General features: G+C 39.4%; 1 protein-coding gene across 2 annotated transcripts in view; it reads right to left on the bottom strand.

Annotated features, from left to right (window-relative positions):
* Positions 1-921: 921 nt before the first annotated feature.
* The window catches only part of CUNH2orf42 (chromosome unknown C2orf42 homolog), a 26,643-nt gene continuing 6,496 nt past the window's right edge, over positions 922-21,068 (bottom strand). Inside the window, exons 4-8 of one of the 2 annotated variants that reach the window (XM_004369238.2) lie at positions 20,874-20,978; positions 16,569-16,676; positions 15,251-15,351; positions 12,439-12,601; positions 961-1,639 (exon numbers count right to left, since the gene is read on the bottom strand). In XM_004369238.2, the coding sequence (XP_004369295.1) occupies positions 1,431-1,639; positions 12,439-12,601; positions 15,251-15,351; positions 16,569-16,676; positions 20,874-20,978 (686 nt within the window). In that variant the 3' untranslated portion in view covers positions 961-1,430. Of the gene's footprint in view, positions 1,640-12,438; positions 12,602-15,250; positions 15,352-16,568; positions 16,677-20,873; positions 20,979-21,068 lie in introns of both variants that reach the window. The other variant, XM_023733004.1, reaches the window with a different exon arrangement.

Raw genomic sequence — 21,068 nt, 5'->3', positions numbered from 1 at the left:
GGGGCACAGCTCCCACTTCGACTGAAAATGCCCATCGTCCCACGTTAGGCCAATCAGAGCTCTTCTCAGGGACTTTGCTTTTTGGATGAAGTCAGTCCTTCTCCAGTGTGGAAGCCGTATGTTCAGGAGCTTCAGGAGCCAGAATTCCTCCCAGGAGAAGGAGCTGCTCTGCGCTGCGAGTAACTGAGGCCCCAGAGAGAGGCAGAGATGGTCAGGTGGGCCCTGGCTTGCGGGGTCCTGAGGACTAGCTACCCCCCAGCCCTGCCCCAGTGTGGCTGTCCAACCCTCCTTTGGATTCTATGAATCAGCCATTCACTCCCATGTTTGCCCAAACTGGTTTGAGTTGGGTTTCTATCACTCGCAACTGAAGGAAAACTAAGAGCCTGCTTCATGCAGACTTTTCTTGTCTCCCCAAAGACAACGAATTATAAGAAATTTATATCAAAGCAGCGTGAAAAAGTGGAAAGCACATGTACTTTGGAGTAAAACTAAACATTATTTTTAATGCCTTCTCCAGCATCATACCTAATCTCAGAGAGGCCATTTCTTTAACTTTGTAAAAGACGGGGTAATGCTTAAATTCAAAAGAATAATGAGGATTACATAAGAAAAATGAGTAAGCAAGAATGTAAATGAAAGCGCCTGGCACACAGTAGATGTGTAGGAAATATTCTTTTCCTTCTTTTCTCCTTGAAGACAGGCTTCCAATTCTCTGTCTTTCAGTATCTCCATTCTGTGCATAATAATGAACTCAGAAACAGGAACTGAATTTTACCAGCTGTTAAACTTTTTCGGGACAAGAGGGGGAACAAATTAAATGTCAGGTGAATAAACAATTATATAAGCATTAGTTTGAAACGTCAATATCCCCTTGACACCTGGGTCTCTTCTTCCCATTTCATTATCAACTAAAACCCCCATGAAAGTTTATAGTTTTATAAACAAGTCAACATGAGATCTGGAAAAAGTAGTGACACTGTGCTTTATTTGAGAACAAAATAAAGAGCATGCTGTAACTGTGCCAGAATGGTCCATAACATTCTGCCCTAACCAGGGTATTATTAACTTTCCAGCACTGTTTCCAGCATTGTTGGTGTAAGGTTTAGTACCGCTAACTTCTTAGAAAGAGAATTAGAAAAAGGTCAAAAGAGTCCATAAGAGGGAAAGTAAGCTGGTTTTCCTCTTGTTCCTTTTAAAACTCTAGCAGAAATACTGCCTAATTTATAATGAAGACTGTACACAGCAGCACCACAAAGGCTACTTACAAAATTTTTTCTTCAGCTGAACCCACCTGAATGCTTTCAGAAATTGCATCTTAAGGAAGAGCAGTTTACTAAGGAACAGCGCTATCTAAGTGCCTAAGGAGCATTTAAAGTTGTCAAGGGGTGGGGATGTGCAAATTTAGCAGCATAAGATGCTTCTGTTTTGCCTCAAGGGAAAGTGATGGTGGTCAGGGGGGCCAGTTCCAAGGGCTGGTCCAGGGGAGTCCGGGGGTCTTGGTATTCTGCCACATGCCCATTGCGGTGGTGACCGTACTCAAACTTGATCCGCAGCTCACCAATCTTGGATTGGGGAAGAATATCTGGGATCCACTCGATGATGAAAGGTGTTGGCTCCTTTTGATCTGGGGAAGTATTGCCTAAAAAGAAAAAAAGGAACACTGATTAGTACAATGCCACATGACTCTAATGGGTGTTCTGTTATGGACTGAATTGTGTCCTCCAAAAATATGTGTTGTAATCTCTATGCCTATGGTTGGAGTGCTGGTGGCACAGTGGTTAAGAGCTCGGCTGCTAACTAAAACGTCTGCAGTTCAAATCCACCAGCTGCTCCTTGGAAACCTGATGGGACAGTTCTCCTTTGTCCTATAGGGTCGCTATGAGTCGGCATCAACTCAAGGGCAATGGGTTTGGTTTTCGGTTTTTATGCCGATGGTTATAATCCCATTTGGGAATGGGTTGCCTTTGTTATGTTAAAGAGACAGGATTAGTGTAGGGTGTGTCTTGAGTCAATCTCTTTTGAGGTATAAAAGAGAGAAGCGAGTCCTTTGGACCTGAGGTTCCTGTGCTGAGATGCTCCCAGACCAAAGGAAGATTGATGACATGGACCTTCCTCCAGAGCCGAAAGAGAAAGCATTCTCCTGGAGCTGATGCCCTGAATTTGGACTTGTAGCCTACTAGACTATGAGAGAATAAATTTCTCTTTGTTAAAGCCATCCACTCGTGGTATTTCTGTTAGAGCAGCACTAGATGACTAAGACACTTCTCTTGGAGCTGGCACCCTGAATTTGGGCTTCTAGCCTCCTAGACTGTGAGAGAATACATTTCTCTTTGTTAAAGCCATCTACTTGTGGTATTTCTGTTATAGCAGCACTAGATAACTAAGACATGCCTATTCTACCATTGTACTTTGGAAATAGATAATCTGTAGTGTAGATTTCACAAGTTCAGAGATGAAGAGGAATTTGTCCCAGGATGGAATATGCCTAAAGTCTCATCCATATTTGATTTAGATGATTCAGAAAATGAGATTTTAGACTTGGAGTTGATTTAAGATTTTTGGGATGATGTGATAGGGTGAATGTGTTTTGCATGTGGCAAGGACATGCATTTTTGGGGTGCCAAAGGGTGGAATGTTATAGATTAAAATGTGTTCCCGAAAAATATGTGTTGTAAATCCTAACCTCTATGCCTGTGGTTATAATCCCGTTTGGGAATGGGTTGTCTTTGTTATGTTAATTAAACAGGATTAGTATAGGGTGTGTCTTGAGTAAATCTCTTGTGAGATATAAAAGAGATTAAACAAGCAGAGATGGATGAAGACACATGACAAGCCATATGAAGATCACCCAGGAGCAGAAGCTCAAAGAAACAAGGACCTTCCCCCAGAGCCCACAGAGAAAGAAAGTCTTCCCTTAGAGTCGGCACCCTGAATTCAGACTTCTAGCCTCCTAAACTGTGAGAAAATAAATTTCTATTCGTAAAGCCTTCACCCATTTGTGGTATTTCTGTTATAGCAGCACCAGATAACTAAGACAGTGTTCCTAAAGCAATAAGTTTCCTGAATTGGAGCCAAGTCTCCTCTGTCTTGATAATCAAAATGCTGGGTAACATTATTGCAGTCAAGTTGATTCCAACTCATAGCAACCCCATGGACAGAGTAGAACTGCCCCATAGGGTTTCCAAGGCTGTAATCTTTATGGGGAGTCTGGTTGCACAATGGTTAAGCATCTGGCTGCTAACCAAAAGGTCGGCAGCTGGAATCCACCAACCACTCCTTGGAAATCCTATGGGGCAGTTCTACTCTGTCTTGCAGGGTCACTAGGAGAATCCACTTGACAGCAATGGGTTTGGTTCTTTTGGTGATTCTTTATGGAAGTAGACTGCCACATCTTTCTCCTGTGGAGTGGCTGGTGGGTTTGAACCACCAAGCTTTCGGTTAGACAAGCACTTAACCGCTGTGCCACCAGGGTTCCTTAGAAGGCTAGGAAAAGTTTATAAATTCATTGGTGATTGGGGTACCAAATTTCCTGATCATTACAAAGTTAAAACATATATATTTAATAATCTTAGAACTTACTGATGCTGCCGGCTAGGGTGACAGTCAGATGGCAAATTCAAAATGAAAAAATCTCAGATTCAATGATATTTTAAAAATGCCATTTAAAAAGTGAAAGCTCTCAGGAGATATAAGTAAAAAATGACAACAACAAAAATATGTAAATAAAAGACAACAAGGAAGGATACAGGTGAAAAACTCATAATGCCGAAAGCTTTTTCTCTTAGCACTACTTTTTTAGTTCATCAGCTAATTTTTTTTTTTTTTACTTCACTATCTTATTCTCCCTCTATTTTACCCTAAACAGCCACCTTTTCTAAATCCCTTTCCTCTACTTTTTTGTGACCAAGTGGTGAACAAATCAATGACCAAAATATCACTTATATGAGGAGAAACAAAGCTTCCATCCATCCCAGAGTAATGACCTTGTGGGTTGGTGTTTTTTGGTCTGGGTGGTTTTCTCTAGCTGGAGAATATAAACATTAGTTATCATCTGGCTCTTGTGCTTGTCACGACCACCTTATTACAGCTTCCAGTTCAAATGATCTCTGATTGACAGCACTCCCATGAAGTTGCTCCCAACTTTTCATTTAAATGAAGACACAGAAAAACTCCCAACAATGAAAACGAAGACTATTACCAGTACCTAGGAGTAAATATAAAGCAGATGGAGATGGATGGTGAGAACCTACCCAGGCTTACGCCCATGGGACATCTCACCTTTCCTTCATAAAGGGAGGCTGCATGGAAAAGGTAGGAAGATGCTTAGTCCCTCCCACCATATGTACCCTGACCAGAACTTGTACAAATCAGAAAATACGCAGTCTATTTCCTACACATTAGAAAACCTGACGTACACCCCTTTCCTGAAAGTACCCGCATTACTGGTGACTGCAAAAGAGATTTAGGGGAGGGTCAATGCATGTTTAGAGCTGATTAGCAGTGGCAGAAGGTATTCTAGAAGGTGCAGGCTGCATAAGTAAAGCATTACAGGCAGGGGAAAGAGGCAGGAAAAACCTGGAAAACTACATGCTTGGACTGTTAGTTTTGCAGGGTTTTTTTTTTTCTTTCATATATTACATTGGTCCAAATTAGCAAAGAAGGAGAGAGCTGATTGAGAGATGCCACCGTGATGGACAAGAGCAATAGCAGGAGCAGGCCTGGGAACTGAGCATCAGCCTTCCAACTACAGATCTGAGGAGGGGATCAGGAGTGGGTCCAAGGCGACCTGTTTGCTGCCAAAATGAGTCTGGAAAGATCTTTCTCTGCTCAGGAATAAATAAGGAAAAGAAAAAGAAGTAAAAAACCCTGTATGACCAAAAAAGGAAAGAAAAGAAGAAGTAAAATACCCTATATGAAAATTAGCAGAATCAAGGAAAGGGAAAGTGATTACTGCTGTGTCCGAAAGAAAATTTCAGGGAACTGTTTGGCATCCTCAAAAGAATAAAATAAGATGTACCCTTGTGAAAATAGAGCTAAAAGAATCATAAGGAGAGCCCAAAATACAGCTGGATGAGATTAAAAGAAAGGGAGACTGGCAAGAAAAGGTCCAGTTTCAAGGAAACCAGAAAGAAACAGTAGAATTAAAATCTACATGGTTCTAAAACATATTACAAATTCATAATAATCAAAAGAGTATGGTACTGGCACATATCTAGACAGATGAAAGAAGCAAAACAGAAAGACCAGAAACAGATACAAACAGAACAAAAATTTGGCATATGGTAAAGATGGCATTTTCAATTAGTAAAAGAAATGCAAACGTTTCTTAACTTAAACAGTGTGTATTAACCAGATAACCATCTGGAAGAAAATAAAAAGTGAAGCCTTACCTCATTCCTTACATCAACATAAATTCCAGAGGTGCCAAGATTTAAACATGAAAAACTTAGGTTAAATAATGCTTTGGAGAAATATAAAATCAAACACTAGCAGAATTTAAAATAAGACATAGTATATCTTCAAAAGCTATGGAGAAATTAAGCACAAAAAACATAGACCATTGAGCAAAAAATGGAAAACAAAAATAAAAACCACTAAAGTAAAAAAAAAAAAAAAGCACAAAACAAGCAGACAAAAGACCATCTGTATCAATTGTAATAAATATAAAGGGGATAAACTATTAAATAGCAATGACTGTGAGGCTGGTGCAGGACTGGGCAGTGTTTCGTTTATGTTGTACATGGTGTCGCTATAAGTCGGAACTCGACTGTACCTAAAACAACAAGCTATTAAAATTGGAGAAAAATAAGAACCAAGTATATAATGTTGATAAGTGATACAAGTAAAATGAAGTGCTACAAAAATTTAAAAGTAAAAAGGTGGCAAACAGATATCAGAAAAAAGAAGAACAAAAGAAAGCTGGTGTCATTGTAATATTGGATAAAGATGCATTTAAGACAACAGTCATTTTTACACTAATAAAGTATATAATTTACAGTGACAACATATTTGTCAATAACTGAGGCACCAACAACATTGCAGTAAAAAAACCTAAAGGTTTTTAGAAACATAAGAAGACATTTACAGAAACATAATTGTAGTAGGAAATTGTATCATGACCTTCCAGTCTTTGGGAGGTCAAAGAATAATAAATAAAGATAAAGAGAATTTAGTTAATAAAACTAATAAATTAAAAAGCTATATAAAACTTTGCATCAGATAAATAATAACATCTTTTTAGCAAAAATTCATGAACATCTATTAAGTTAGTGAAAAAATATTTTTTAAGTTGCTAAGAAAAAAAGAAACTGAAAAAAGCAAACCTTCTAGCCACAATATAATAAAACTAGAAATAGATAACTTAAGAATTTAAAAATCAAATTGGCAAATGTTGTGTTATATGTATTTTTACAACAGTAAAAAAAAAAAGAAAAGAATGTAAAGATCAAAAACCTCAGCTTTTTAAATATAAAGTATTGGGGACAATGAGAAAATAACTAATGATTATAGATTATTTAGATATTAACAATAATAAGAACCTTAAATACCCTTATTATCAAATATGAACTCAAATAATATTAACTGAGCATTCCATTTTAAAAGCTATAAAAATAAAATAACCCTAGGAAAAGGTTAGGAAAAATTTAAAAACATTAGCAGAAATTATAATAGATAAAGAGAAAAATGATTAGAAGACAAATTTAGAGCAATTGACAAATACAAGAGCTAGTTCTTTGAAAAAGATCTAAAACATGAAATTGTGGTAGAGTGTAAAACTACAAATTTAGAACAAATTTGAAAAACTGTAATTATCATCTACACCAAAAATTACAAAAACGTACATGATTTAAATTTTAAATGAAATAAACCAGTTTTGGAGAAAATATGAATTATCAAAATTAACTCAAGAAAAGATAGAAACCATGAATATAAGTGTAAATCAGAATAAACTGAACAAGCATTTAGAGAACTGCCTCCAAGAAAGGGTTAGGTCCAGAGGATAAATTCTTCAAACTCCCAAGAACAGCTATTTCCTAAACTACTGAATCTAATCCAAATCTTTCTAAAAGATGGAAAGTTTCCAATACCATTTTCTAGTATGCCTGATACCAAAACCCCAAAACATAGCCTCCAAAAAGAAACTGTAAGTAGTTCTCACTGATGACTACATATTCAAAGATCCTAAATAAAATATTAGTAAAGAGAATCCAGTTATATATTTGTGGTGCAGTGAATTACTTAATACGGCCCTTCTAGCCATAGTCTTAGTAGTCCTGGTAACTCCTACCAAATGACTGGGTGGGACTATGCAAATGAGGTGATTGTAGCCCACCAAGGGGATTGGATATTTTGCTGATACTGTAAATAAGGTGCATGGCACTCTTGTGGGGGTGGGACCATGCAAATAAGGTTTATGGAACCCTACTGAGGGGATTGGTCAGTTCTGCAATCCTGCTAGGCTTAAAATGAGCCATCTCAGAGGCAGGAAGGGAGTCTCTCACCACCAACAAGAAAGAAGAGCCTGGAGTGAAGCGTGTCCTTTGGACTCAGGATCCCTGCACCGAGAAGCTCCTAGAACCAGGAGACTGAGAGAGAGCTGCAACACCAAAGACAGTGAGAAGCAGCAGCAGAGAAACAATGGCAGCAGAGGCAGGAGACTGGCAGGAGACCAGCAGGAGATGGTGGTGGGCTTCCTGGCCAATGGAGCGAGAAAGCTGAGTGCCTTCAGGCAGGAGGCTTGCTGGCAGAGTAGGGTGCCTCCAGGCACCTGATGGAGCTAGGTTTGCCGACCCACAGAGCTAGAGCTGACTGCTTCTGGGCTGAGGCTTACTGGCGGAGTAGGATGCCTCTGGGCACTTAACAGCTGAACTAAAAGAGCTTTGTAACACTTGCCTGAGCAGGGCAGAGGCTGTGCCAAGGGGCCAGAGAGAGGTGTACCTGCAGGCACAACTGAGAAAAGGCTGTTCTGATCAAAGAACTGTATCCTGAGCATTCCTGAACCTGAATTGTAATCTGTTACTTCCCTAATAAACCCCATAACTGTGAGTATGGTCTTTGAGTTCTGTGTGGCCATTGCAATGAATTATCGAACCCAGCAGAGAAGCAGAGAAAGCTGTGGGAGGGACAGTGGGTGTCAGAATTGGTAAGAAGGTTGTAGAGGAGGTATGTCTGACCTCCGCCTCATAGGAATCAGCCTTTTGCTGTTGATCTTGTTTTTCTTTCCCCCTTGTGAAGTTAGAAGAGGTCAGACGCCTCCGCCACGCCTTTGTTTTTTTTTTTTTGGTTGGGCTTTAAGTGAAAGTTTACAATTCAAGTTAGTCTCTCATACAAAAATTTACACATACATTGTTATGTGACCCTAGTTGCTCTCCCTGTACTGTGACAGCACACTCCTCCTTTCTATTCCGGATTTCCCGTGTCCATTCAGCCAGCTCCTGACCCTCTCTGCCTTCTCATCTCGCCTCCACACAGAAGCTGCCCATTTAGTCTCATGTATCTACTTGAGTTAAGAAGCACACTCTTCACAAGTATCATTTTATGTCCCATACTCCAGTGTGATCTTTGTCTGAAGAGTTAGCCTCGGGAATGGTTTTAGTTTTGGGCTAACAGAGAGTCTGGGGGCCATGTCTTCTGGGGTCCCTCCAATCTGAATCGAACCATTAAGTCCGGTCTTTTGACCAGAGTTTGAGCTCTGCACCCCACTTTTCTCCTGCTCTGTCAGGGACTCTCTGTTGTGTTCCCTGTCAGGGTGGTCACGGTAGTAGCCAGGCACCATCTAGTTCTTCTGGTCTCAGGCTGATGAAGTCTCTGGTTTATATGGCCCTCTCTGTCTCTTGTCTGCCACACTATTTTTACAATACTAAAAAAAAAGGCCAAATAGGATTTATTCCAGAAATGCAAGATTATTTCAATATTAAAAATCTATTAATAAAATTCATTTGCACTAGTAGGTCAAATGATAGTAAGAAGGCATGTCATGGTTTGAATTATGTCCCCCCAAAAATGTGTATATCAGTGATTTTCCTATATGTTGTAAATCCTGCCTCTATGATGTTAATGAGGGAGGATGGGTGGCAGTTGTGTTAGTAAGGCAAGACTGGATCTACAAGACTGGATTATGTCCTGAGGCAATCTCTTGAGATATAAAAGACAGAAGTGAGCAGTGAGACAGGGGGACCTCATACCATCAAGAAAGCAGTGCTGGGAGCAGAGCGCGTCCTTTGGACTGGGGTCCCTGTGCCAAGAAGCTCCTAGTCTGGGGGAACACTGATGAGAAGGCCGATAGAGAGAAAGCCTTCCCCTGGAGCTGACGCCCTGAATTTGGACTTTTAGCCTACTTTACTGTAAGGAAATAAATTTCTCTTTGTTAAAGCCATCCACTTGTGGTATTTCTGTTATAGCAGCACCAGATGACTAAGACAAGGCATTTCATAAAATTCAATATTATCCTAATAAGAATATGGGCTAAACCATAACAACAGTCATGAGGATGGCGCAGGACTGAGCAGTGTTTCCTTCTGTTGTACACAGGGTTGCTATGAGTTGGAAGTGACTCGCCGGCACCTAACAACAACAATAAGAATATATGTCCTTATAATAATAAAAAAAAAGTATGTGAAATCAATAAAACAATAATCAGTAGTAAAACATAAGAGCAGATTTTCCCAGAAAAAATTCTATAAAATACTAATGGTATTCCCCTAAAAAATGTTCACTGGTCAAATACGTTTGGGAAACCTCAGTTAAGTAAAGTTCAACAAGTGTTTTTATTTCAGGGTATTTTAAAAATGCAAATTGATAGAGCGAATTCCTAAGAGGGAGTAAATTATATTCTCAGACACTGCTCCCTACGGCCTCTGTATCCCAATTTTAACATTTTCTGAGATCTCAGTGTACACCACAAGCAGAGCAGCTCTCATATGGTAAAGTTTCTTTTCCCACCAAAAAGCTATTACTCTCACTCAGCATCTTAAAGTCAAGGGTCTTAAAGTCAAAGAAACAGGATGATGTGAAGCATTTCTCAAACTTATCTGACCAGCGAACACTTTTTTTCCCAGAGTATTATTACTAGCTCTTCTTCAAGACAGAGCGGAAAAATGCTCCACCGGAGTTTTTCCTAGAGTCTGAAAAGATACACATGGCTTAGCATTCATTGCTGTTCTGAAAATCCTGGCTAATTTAACCAGAAAAAACAATGAGATACAAATATTTGATAGGAAACAAAGTTATCATTATTTTGCAGGTGATGTAACTTATTTCTCAGAAACTGAGGGGAAACAACTGAGTTACTATTATCACTACTTGGAATTCACTAAGGGACCAATTTGATAATCATATACCAAAACGAAGAGCTTTTCCTACACTGACAATAACAAGTTAGAAACATGATAAACATCCCATTCACAACAGCAGCAAATATATATATATAGGAACATATTCATAAGAAATGTGTAGGACCTAGATGAAGAAGTTATAAAACTCTAGTGAGGTATTTGAAAGACTGGAATAAAAGGAGAGAGACACTGTCATAGTCCTGGATAGAAAAATGAATATTTTAAGTTCCTCACATTAATCTGTAAATTCAGCAAATGTCCAATCAATCAAAACAGGTTTTAGGTTTCTTTTTTTTTTTTTTTTTTAAGAATTGGAAAAAATAATTCTAAATTCTAAATTTCTCCTGGAAGAAACTCACAAGTTAGAGAAATGAAGGGGACGGGGCCTGCTAGATGGATCACAAAGCTAAAGTAATTAAAATCACGGCTGGCATTCATTCATTCATCCATACATTCATTCAAAAAGTCTTTCCTGAGTGCCTAGTATGGACTAGACATTATGCTATCTTGGAGTCTGGTGACGAACAAGAGTGACATAGTTCATTGCGTTGCAAGAACTCATGTCAAGGCGGTGGGAAGACAGGTTAGGGTTAGATTAGAGGAATGCAGGCTCTGAGGTCTGAAACTGCCTGGGCTTAAAGCCCAGCTCTACCACTTACTAGCCGTGTGACCCTGGGTAGGAGACTGTACCCGTCTTTACCTCGATTTCTTCATCTGTAAATGGGGATCACAGAATCCACCTCTCACTGGGCTGATGGGCATTAAATGAATATACATAAAGCATTTAAAACAGTGCCTGACACAGAGAAGTTTCTCATTAAGTGCTGCTTGTTACAGCTGTAACTGTTATTACTAAATTATTACACCAATACCTCAGTTAAAAATGAATGAGGAAAAAGCAATTCATCAAATACTAATTAACATATGTAAAAGTTCACCCTCACTAATACTGCGGGAAATACAAATCAAAACAGTGAGACAACATTTTTTGCCTATCAAATCAACAAAGATTAAAAAAAAAAAGAGCAATGCGTTCTTTTATACACAGCTGGCAGGAGTACATTATATAAATTACTGCAATCTTTCTGGAAAGCAGAGTGGCAAAAATAATCAAAAGCCTTAGAAATGTACATATCCTTCTTCCCTGTAATTGCACTTTCAGGAATTTATCCCAAAGAATATCCTAAATAGGAAAACATCCTAAATAAATTAGAAAATAATTGAGGATATAAAAGGTTTATCAAAAGAAAGTTAATGACAGCATTGTTTGTAATAGCAAAAAACTGGAAATACCCTCAAACACCCTTTGAACTCAGTACTGAAGTCACTCCTGAGCTTCACCCTTCAGCCAAAGATTAGACAGGCCCATAAAACAAAACGAGACTAAATAGGCACACCAGCCCAGGGGCAAGGATGAGAAGGCAGCAGGGACAGGAAAGCTGGTAAGGGGGATTCCAAGATTGAGAAGGGGAGAGTGTTGACATGCTGTGGGGTTGGCAACCAATGTCACAAAACAATGTGTATTGATTGTTTAATGAGAAACTAATTTGCTCTGTAAACCTTCATCTAAAGTACAATACAGGGGAAAAAAAAAATTAGAAACAACCTAACTAGGGGATTGACTAGCGGGTGGTGCATATATATGAATGAATTTTATGCAGCTTTTAAAAAAATAAGGTTGAAGACAGACATGTAAAACTGTTCATCATGTACTATAGGTGAAAAAGAAGTTGAGGTATGATCCCATGTTTTAGAAACTCGTTTTTCATGTATAGAAGAGTCTGGTAGGTTATACACCAAAATCTCAACAGAGTTGTTGTCTATGGGGGGTGGAATTGTAGATAGTTTTTATTCTTCTCCTTTATGCTCTTTGATTTCTATATAATGAACATGTAAAACCTCTATAATTTTATTTTTAAAGGCTGGCTCAAATTAAACACAACACCTTATCCCAGGACTGCCTGACTGGTTACTCACATAGGCTTTACAAGACAAATGAATGTGTCCTCTTTGTTTAGGTCAAGATCCAAAGCCTAGGACAGTGTAATACACACAGTAGACTTTCAAAGGAAGATGTGCTACTGAAAACACTAATTAAACTTACCAACTTTGAGAAAAGTTTTTAGTTCCAAGGGTCGTAGCACTGGTTGCTTTTCTATCCGGCCATAGGTTTCTGCTATGCTCTCTACTTCTACTTTCGGGCACTTAAACAGCTCGTAAGTCCCATCTCGGTTCTGGATAAAGCTCCGGGTGATTTCCAAGGGCATCTGGGTACCGAGACAATACCAAGAAATGTGAGAGAGGAAAAACTTTCAAAGTAGACAAATTCTTGGATGACAATAGGCCTTTTACTTACTCTCTTTTTTTTGTTAAGTATATTCAAATTCATTAAAAATTCCCTTTGCCTCGGATACCCTTTTAGCTCAGTAATGAAGTCACTCCCGAGGTTCACCCTTCAGCCAAAGGTTAGACGGACCCATAAAACAAAACAAGACTAAAGGGGCACAACAGCCCAGGGACAAGGACTAGAAGGCAGGAGGGGACAGGAAAGCTGGTAATAGGGAACCCAAGGTCGAGAGGGAGAGTGCTGACATGTCGTGGGGTTGTTACCCAATGTCATAAAATGATATGCGTACTAACTGTTTAGTGAGAAACTATTTGTTCTGTAAACCTTCATCTAAAGTACAATTTAAAAAAATTTAAAAAAAAATTCCCTTTGTGTTTTCATTCTGTCCACAAGAATGTTTCCTGTGCAGTACAACCAGGTGGTGCCCGGCTACCCGCACTGACTGCTCCGACAGGGATCACAACAGAGGGTCCCAGACAGAGCTGGAGAAAAATGGAGAACAAAATTCTGACTCACAAAAAAAGACCAGACTTACTCGCCTGACAGAGACTGGAGAAACCCCGAGAGTATGGGCCCTGGACACGCTTTTAGTTCAGTAATGAAGTCACTCCCAAGGTTCGCCCTTCAGCAAAGAATAGACAGCCTCATAAAACAAAACGAGACTAATGGGGCACAACAGTCCAGGGGCAAAGACTAGAAGGCAGGAGGGGACAGGAAAGCTGGTAATGGGGAACCCAAGGTCAAGAAAGGAGAGTGTTGACACGTCGTGGGGTTGTTAACCAATGTCATAAAACAATATGTGTACTAACTGTTTAATGAGAAACTATTTGTTCCGTAAACCTTCATCTAAAGTACAATTTAAAAAAAAAAACAACAAAAGAAGATAGCTCCTCAGTTTGAATTGTATTAATAAAACTACTGAGTGTATAATCATCCAAAAAAAAAAAAAAAAGTTTCTTTCCTTACATCATTCATGGCTTTCCTTTTGTCTCTATAACCTTAATGAGAACCCCAGCCAAACCATATGCCAACTGAATCTCAGCATCTGACTGCTACTGGCACAGACCTGCTCTAAAATCAGCATTATCCCCTCGCTTACTGTTCTGCTAGAAGCATTCTTCTCCTAAAAACTCTGTCGACAGCACCTACAGCTGACCTCACATCCCGTGGGCATCACACTGTCCTTGTGCTGAGCCAGACAGTACTTAAACGAAATTCTGTCTTTGCCACTGAACAGCAGGGTGACCCTGAGCAAGTTCCCTAACTTCTCTGAGCCTGTTTCCTTCTCTGTAAAATGTAGTTAATACCAGCCATGCATGGTTGGGAGATTAAATGAGGTGAGGCACAGACAGAATAAGCTCAGTGATCAACAGCTCTCTTCCCTCACTTGACTTTTGCCCTGGGTTGCTTCAGTGCCTCCCTGAATGCTGCCTGTCCCAGGCTAGAAGCTGCCTCTGTGACATCTTGCATTTTAAGAAGTTCCTCAAGTGTCTTCTGTGCTAACACAGGCCTTTTCTAGGGCTCACGTGTCATGATTTTTGGGCTATTTGTCACTGAGCAGTCCTTTCTACCAAACAAAGATACTTTTTTCTGAACATGACAATGTCTTGTAATTAAGCTAATTTTAATATATAATGAGTTGAACCATACTATGCTGAATTTTTTACAATATAACTGAAAAATCCTTCTCAAATTTCCAGGATCTGCTTGAAAAAAATCCTTGAAAACATCTAAGATTTCCCTTGGGAAAGAGAACATAAACTAATTCAGGGTTGTTTCTTTAATGAGAACACAATTGCAGTTTGAGGAGGAGGGTTTGGCTGTGTTGGACACGCTGACTTCACAAACAGTAGATCATCTCAAATTATTTACATACTTTCTAGCTGCTGGCCAACCAAATCTAGGGCTCATCATAGTGACTAGGGGAATCCTTATTCAATTTACAAGAAAAATCTTCTCTGTTTTCTGATTCCAAAGACACAGGAAACAGAGGGACCCTGATTCTATTGCCTGAAAATAACTTTGGAACCTTAAGCCAAAACTATCCCATGAAGTCATCTTTAAACTAAACAATTTAGCTCAATAAATAAAGAATGTCTGTCTTGAGCATCGTGGCCTGTTGAAGAATTACCTATCTGAGACTGAAATGACAACAGTAACTCTAAAGCCCAGATGAGAACTTTAAGGGCAGTGAGTATACGTTAACAGCGGCAAAACAACAGAGGCGAAGAGTGAGAATGGTAACCCAGCGTGCAGAATGTAACCACTGTCAATGAATTGCACGTGTAAAAATTGTTGAACGGATGCATGTTTCATTGTGTATATTTTCACCCCACCCAAACACAGAGACACTGGAAACAGCACACTCCAATTTCAAGCCATGAGGAAAACCCGTTAAAATCAGAGAGTCAGAACTATAAAACCATAGATATTTCTGAATAATTTCTTAGCATGAAAAACAAGAACTCTCTTTGGCTTCTATACCTCAAGGAACTGGTGCAAATGTACTTCTCATACTTCCTGTTCTTCCCCTCTCCACCCTCCTATTATTGTGGAAATAAACTCTTACCTCTGGGGTATCTAAGATTTGTTTAACTTGTAGGATGTTAGTGATATGCCAGGTATACTTGGAAAAGGTTCCCAGTGGCAAGGCATCTTTCCGAACAAAAGCTGCAATGTAAAAAGGGGACAAAATTAGCCATTCTCTTTCACTGTATTGGTTCCCTAATTTCTGCAGAGTTCAGTGCAGGGCTTATCTTTCTTCATAGAATCTCAGCACTTTTAAAAAGAAATTCTAGGAGTTTGGCTGAAGTGTGACAAATTCAATAATGTGGATTTTTGCTATAGAAAGTCCTTGTTTGATGCTTCTTTGAGATGCTAATTATTTTTGTTACCTTAGAAACCTGTTTATTTGTTTGGTAAAGTTACATGCATAGGACCCCATTATAAAGCAGCCGCTTACAACTGTAGATATATCAGAGGTCAAATCACAGCCTTCAAAACAATTACATGGAGTTTAAGCTTGCTAATGTACTTGCTGATCCACTACCCTGCCTGCAGGATTATAAAAGGGTTCCACTGAAGGGCCTGCAAAAATAATTGAGGGATGGGTGAATTCAGTGTATTAGGCCTGAAGTTTAAACTAGAATGAAGACCCAACACTGCCTCAAAAGTGAGATCGATAAAACTGTGAAGATAAACTGTGTAGCCCCAAACATAAGTGATTCACAGCTTACACTATTCAAAAACAGGTTTAAACCTCAAGAAGTCACTATTGTAATATCAAATAACAATTTACCAAAGAAATAACATTGGTTTCTAACCGTAGGACTATCTGTCACTGAGCAATCCTTTTTCTTTTCCTCTCCCTTAATTCTCAACTACTAAGTATCTTGAAATCTCTAGTAGAAAGATGTTATAAAAAACCAAAAAGTAAGTATCAGAATAATGTAATTATAAAGTGTTTCAAGGCTAAATTACCCTAAAAATAAAATACTCCTTCACGAAAAATTAGGAATCATGACAGAAAAGTTTTATTTTTTGACATATAGTATCATATGTTTCAAGAAGCCAACCTGGTCCAAATAGCTATCGGGGAATGTGATGCTTTTGTGGAAATTGGTTTCTTTCTCAAAAATATCAAACCTCTTGGTGGGCACCTTTTTAATAATTACATATCATCATTCATCATTTCCCAAGTTTGCACTGTCTGAATTTCCATTAACTCTTACTGGAATAAATGGGGCCTTTGAAGAGTGTGGTCATTATTCTAAGGACTGTTTAGCAGAGGCTTGCTTCATGCTCTAGGCCTATGACTGGAAGTCCTAAAACCCTGAAAATTCCAAGGTCAAGACATCTATTGAGATTCCTGAGGAAAAACTCCATACCTGTGGTGGAGTTGGGGAGCCGTTTTTTTGTACTTCCTATAGAGATTCTCTGTTGCAAGGCATCAAAAAAGGACTGAGGAATGTGGAACACCAACGGCTCTGGTTTGCCTATAGGAAATAAGAAGCAGCTCACTGAAAGGAACTCAGCAGGTTTTCTGACGGGTGGGGAGAAGTGAAGAAATGGAATGGACGGGCAGAGATAATGAAAAAGTATTATTACCATTGAGGCTTCTTTACAAAGAGGAAAAAGAAGGCTTTGACTTTTGTGAGCCAAGCACTGTTACCAGTCCTACTCTTGATCCCTTGAAATTATAAAAAATACAGTAGATCCTTGTCATCCACCAAGGATAATTTTTCAAATGCCCAATTTTGTAAACACCACCATTGCCCAGAGTTTTCCTCTTACAGGGTATGTGAGATGAGACAAGATGCGAGTGATGACACAGAGGTGAGAAGAAGGTATCTAGCTGCCTCCACGCGATCCACTCCTGCACACTATCCCTAGCAAAGCAACCTCATGCACTCACTCAAACCATCAGGACCATGGATGCCAAGGGACCACAGAGCAGGGACACCATTTATGCCAGTAAGCATCAGTCCTGAGTACGACGTCAAGGCACGCAAAATGTTTGGAAATACTTCACAAATCTCTTAAAGAAACTTGTAAGATACCAGATTAACAATAAGTCAATAGGCCATGTGGGCACAGAAAGAGAGTTCAGGGGAAGGGTCCAATGAGTTCAGAGTTTTCCTTTAACAACTCTGCCCAAGGGGCTAGCCCCGGCAGAGGGAAAACATCCAGAACCAGGTGGATAAACAATTTCTATCAGCTTGGATACCACTTAAAGACCATCTCTTAAAGAAAGACTTTTAAAGACAGATGGTCAGAAGCCTTTTTGAAACAAAGGTTGAGCCAAGAAAAATAAAAATGAACTAATTTCTAGGATTCATAGGAAAAAATACATTCTTTCGACTGATTTTACCTACTTCATTCAATGCAGAATGTCAGCGACAAAACTGTCACAGCTTTTGAGCCACTAAAATATTAATATCTGGGCACTTGAGAGAATTTTAAAATCTTTCATCCTGAAATTAGATTATGTCTACATACAAGGATCGTTACAGCTCTCTCTAAAAGAAGTGCCAACTAACCAGAACCCAGCTGATATGATGATAGAGCTTAGGTTTGAGAATTAATCTCCAAGCACTCATAAAAATACAGACTCACAGTCCAGAAAGAGCTGATGGTGGCTTGGACAAAGGCGGGGTGATGGAGATGGTGAGAGGGGTTAACTCGGGTGGGGCAGTACAGGGATGGGATGGTGGAGGACCACACAGAGTGTTTACATTCTTGTCAGTGTTCTATTTTCTGTATTTATCATATCATTTCAAAACAATAAACAAAAATTTAAAAGAAAAAAAGATTCTCTTTATAACCCGACTTAGCTTATTTTATTGTTTTTCTAAGAAGTAATTTCTGAAGTCTTCCTTATTCTGAATTAAAAATTCAAATGTCTAAGCATGTATTTCAAGGCCTTCCATTCTTGTCTCTCTTAAAAAAAAAAAAACCCACTGCCGTTGAGTCGATTCCAATTCATAGCAACCCCATAGAGTTTCCAAGGCTGTAAATCTTTATGGAAGCAGACTGCCTCATCTTTCTCCCATAAAGTCATAACTATTCTAATCCTTCAAAACTCATCTCATCCCACTTTGCACCTGCTTTCAGGCTACTATTTAGTTCAGGGTGCTCTTTTTTTTTTAAAGATATTCATAAAAATATGAAAAGAAAGCAAAGAACATCAAGATGATATAAGGTCTGTAAATATGCCACGAGGAGTGTCTGAAGAACCTGGGGTGTGTCGCTTGAACGAGGAAAGAGGCCCGGTAGTGTGCAGTGGCAGAGACTGTTATTTGGAAACAGGAACAGACCACGTGATTCCACATGCAGAACTAGAATCAACAAGAAATATCATAAGGACACATTTCCACTTAGCATGAGAAAGACCTTCGTCACTACTACTATTGTCCAATAATGTTACACGTTGCCTCAACACTCAGTGAGCTTCTCATCACTGGACAAAGCCTGGAAAACCATCCAGCAAGGATTCTTTTAAGGTGATGGGTAGGGACTGGCTAGATGGTCCTCTTCTGAAATCTCTGAGGTTCCGGATGCTGTAACAAATCACACCCAGATCGAGCCTGTGTTTTCCAATCCGTGGAAACATGCTGTCTTAGTCATCTAGTGCTGCTATAACAGAAATATCACAAGTGGATGGCTTTAACAAAGAGAAATTTATTCTCTCACAGTCCAGTAGGCTATAAGTCCAAATTCAGAGTGTCAGTTCCAGGGGAAGGCTTTTTCTCCTCTGTCGGCACTGGAGGAAGGTCCTTGCCATCAGTCTTCCCTTGATCTGGTAGCATCTCAGTGCAGGAACCTCAGGTCCAAAGGACGCGCTCTGCTCCCGGTGCTGCTTTCTTGGTGGTATGAGGTTCCCATGACTCTCTGCTTGCTTCTGTCTCTTATATCTCAAAAGAGATTGGCTTAAGACACTATCTAATCTTGTAGACCTCATCAATATAACTGCCATTAATCCATCTTATTACATCACAGTGATAGAATATACAACACATAGGGAAATCACATCAGATTACAAAATGGTAGACAATCATACAATACAGGGAATCATGACCTAGCCAAGCTGACAGATATTTTGGGGGGACACTATTCAATCCATGACACATGTCAATGTTATCTCACATAACTACTTTAGTCTCTTATGTTTTTCTCTAAACTTTTCCCCCCTATCTTCAATTTGTGGGTTAGAATGATCTTCTAAGGCTTTGGTATCTCTTCACCAGACAGACAGACAGACGCACACATCGAACATCAGAGCTATCTACCTTTACTTATTTGCTGTGTTTTTTCTCTTCCATCTCCAAATTCATTTTGCTGGGCCTGCATTTTAACTAGATTTCACTTCAATTTATACTTTCTTTCTTTTTTTTTAATATAATTTATTTGTTGTTGTTGTTATTGAGCATATTAGATTTCTACTTTCTTACACCCCAGTGCATTCTGGACTGAAGTCCAATTACCTTTCCTTTCAAAACAGAGTAGAACTATTGTTGTTAGGTGCCATTGAGTTGGTTCTGAATCATAGTGACTCTATGTACAATATTGCCCAGTCCTGTGCCATTCTCACAATTGTTGCTATGTTTGAGCCCACTGTTGCAACCACTGTGTCAATCCGTCTCGTTGAGGGTCTTCCTCTTTTTTGCTGACCCTCTACTTTACCAAGCATGATGTCCTTCTCTAGTGACTGGTCCCTCCTGATCACATGTCCAAAGTACGTGAGACAAAGTCTTGCCATCCTCGCTTCCAAGGAGAATTCTGCCTGTACTTCTCCAAGATAGATTTGTTCATTCTTCTGGTAGTTCATGGTATGTTCAATATTCTTCGCCAACACCATAATTCAAAGGCATCAATTCTTCTTCGGTCTTCCTTATTAATTGTCCAGTTTTCGCATGCATATGAGGTAACTGAAAATACTATGGCTTGGGTCAGGCGCAGCTTAGTCCTCAAAGTGACATCTTTGTTTTTTAACACTTTAAAGAGGTCTTTTGCAGCAGATTTACCCAACGCAAATACATCATCTGATTTCTTTACTACTGCTTCCATGGGCGTTGATTGCGGATCCAAGCAAAATGAAATCCTTGAATCTTTTCTCCATTTATCATGATGTTACTTATTGGTCCAGTTGTGAAGATTTTTGTTTTCTTTATGTTAAGGAGTAATCCATACTGAAGGCTGCAGTCTTTGATTTTCATCAGTAACTGCTTCAAGTCCTCTTTGCTTTCAGCAAGTAAGGTTGTGTCATCTACTTATCACAGACTGTTAATGAGTCTTCCTCCAATCCTGATGCCTCATTCTTCATATATTGCAGCTTCTCAAATTACATGCTCAGCATTCAGGCTGAATAAGTATTGTGAAAGGATACAACCTCGATGCACACCTTTCCTGATTTTATTATTCCACCACTCCTGTGTCAGTGTGTTGTACTCTTGTGGCTCATGTGTTGCTGTGATGCTGGAAGCTATGCCACTGGTATTTCAAATACCAGCAGGGTCACCCATGGTGGACAGGTTTCATCAGAGATCCCAGCCTAAGACAGACTAGGAAGAAGGACCTGGTGATTTACTTCTAAAAAAACTGGCCAGTGAAAACCTTAAAAGAGTAGAACTACAGCACAATTACTTGAGTTTCTCCTACTTTTACAACAGCCCAGTTGGGCAACCAATACGTACCATCAAACTGATAGTGCATGGTTTGATGGATGCGTTCTGTGACACTGGCCAGCCAGTCTTGGAAGGATAAGGTCACTTGTGCCTCATCTAACAGCTGGCCACAGGCTAGGGAAAGAGAAAACAAAACAAAAACCGCTTCAGTAACCTTTATCTTTTCTTATAGAACAAACAGTCAACCGAAGTTTGAAAAAGTTA

The sequence above is a fragment of the Trichechus manatus genome, unplaced genomic scaffold, assembly GCF_000243295.1.
Source record: "Trichechus manatus latirostris isolate Lorelei unplaced genomic scaffold, TriManLat1.0 scaffold00004, whole genome shotgun sequence".
In the NCBI taxonomy this organism is placed as follows: domain Eukaryota; kingdom Metazoa; phylum Chordata; class Mammalia; order Sirenia; family Trichechidae; genus Trichechus; species Trichechus manatus.
This window is presented reverse-complemented; position numbering and strand designations above follow the sequence as displayed.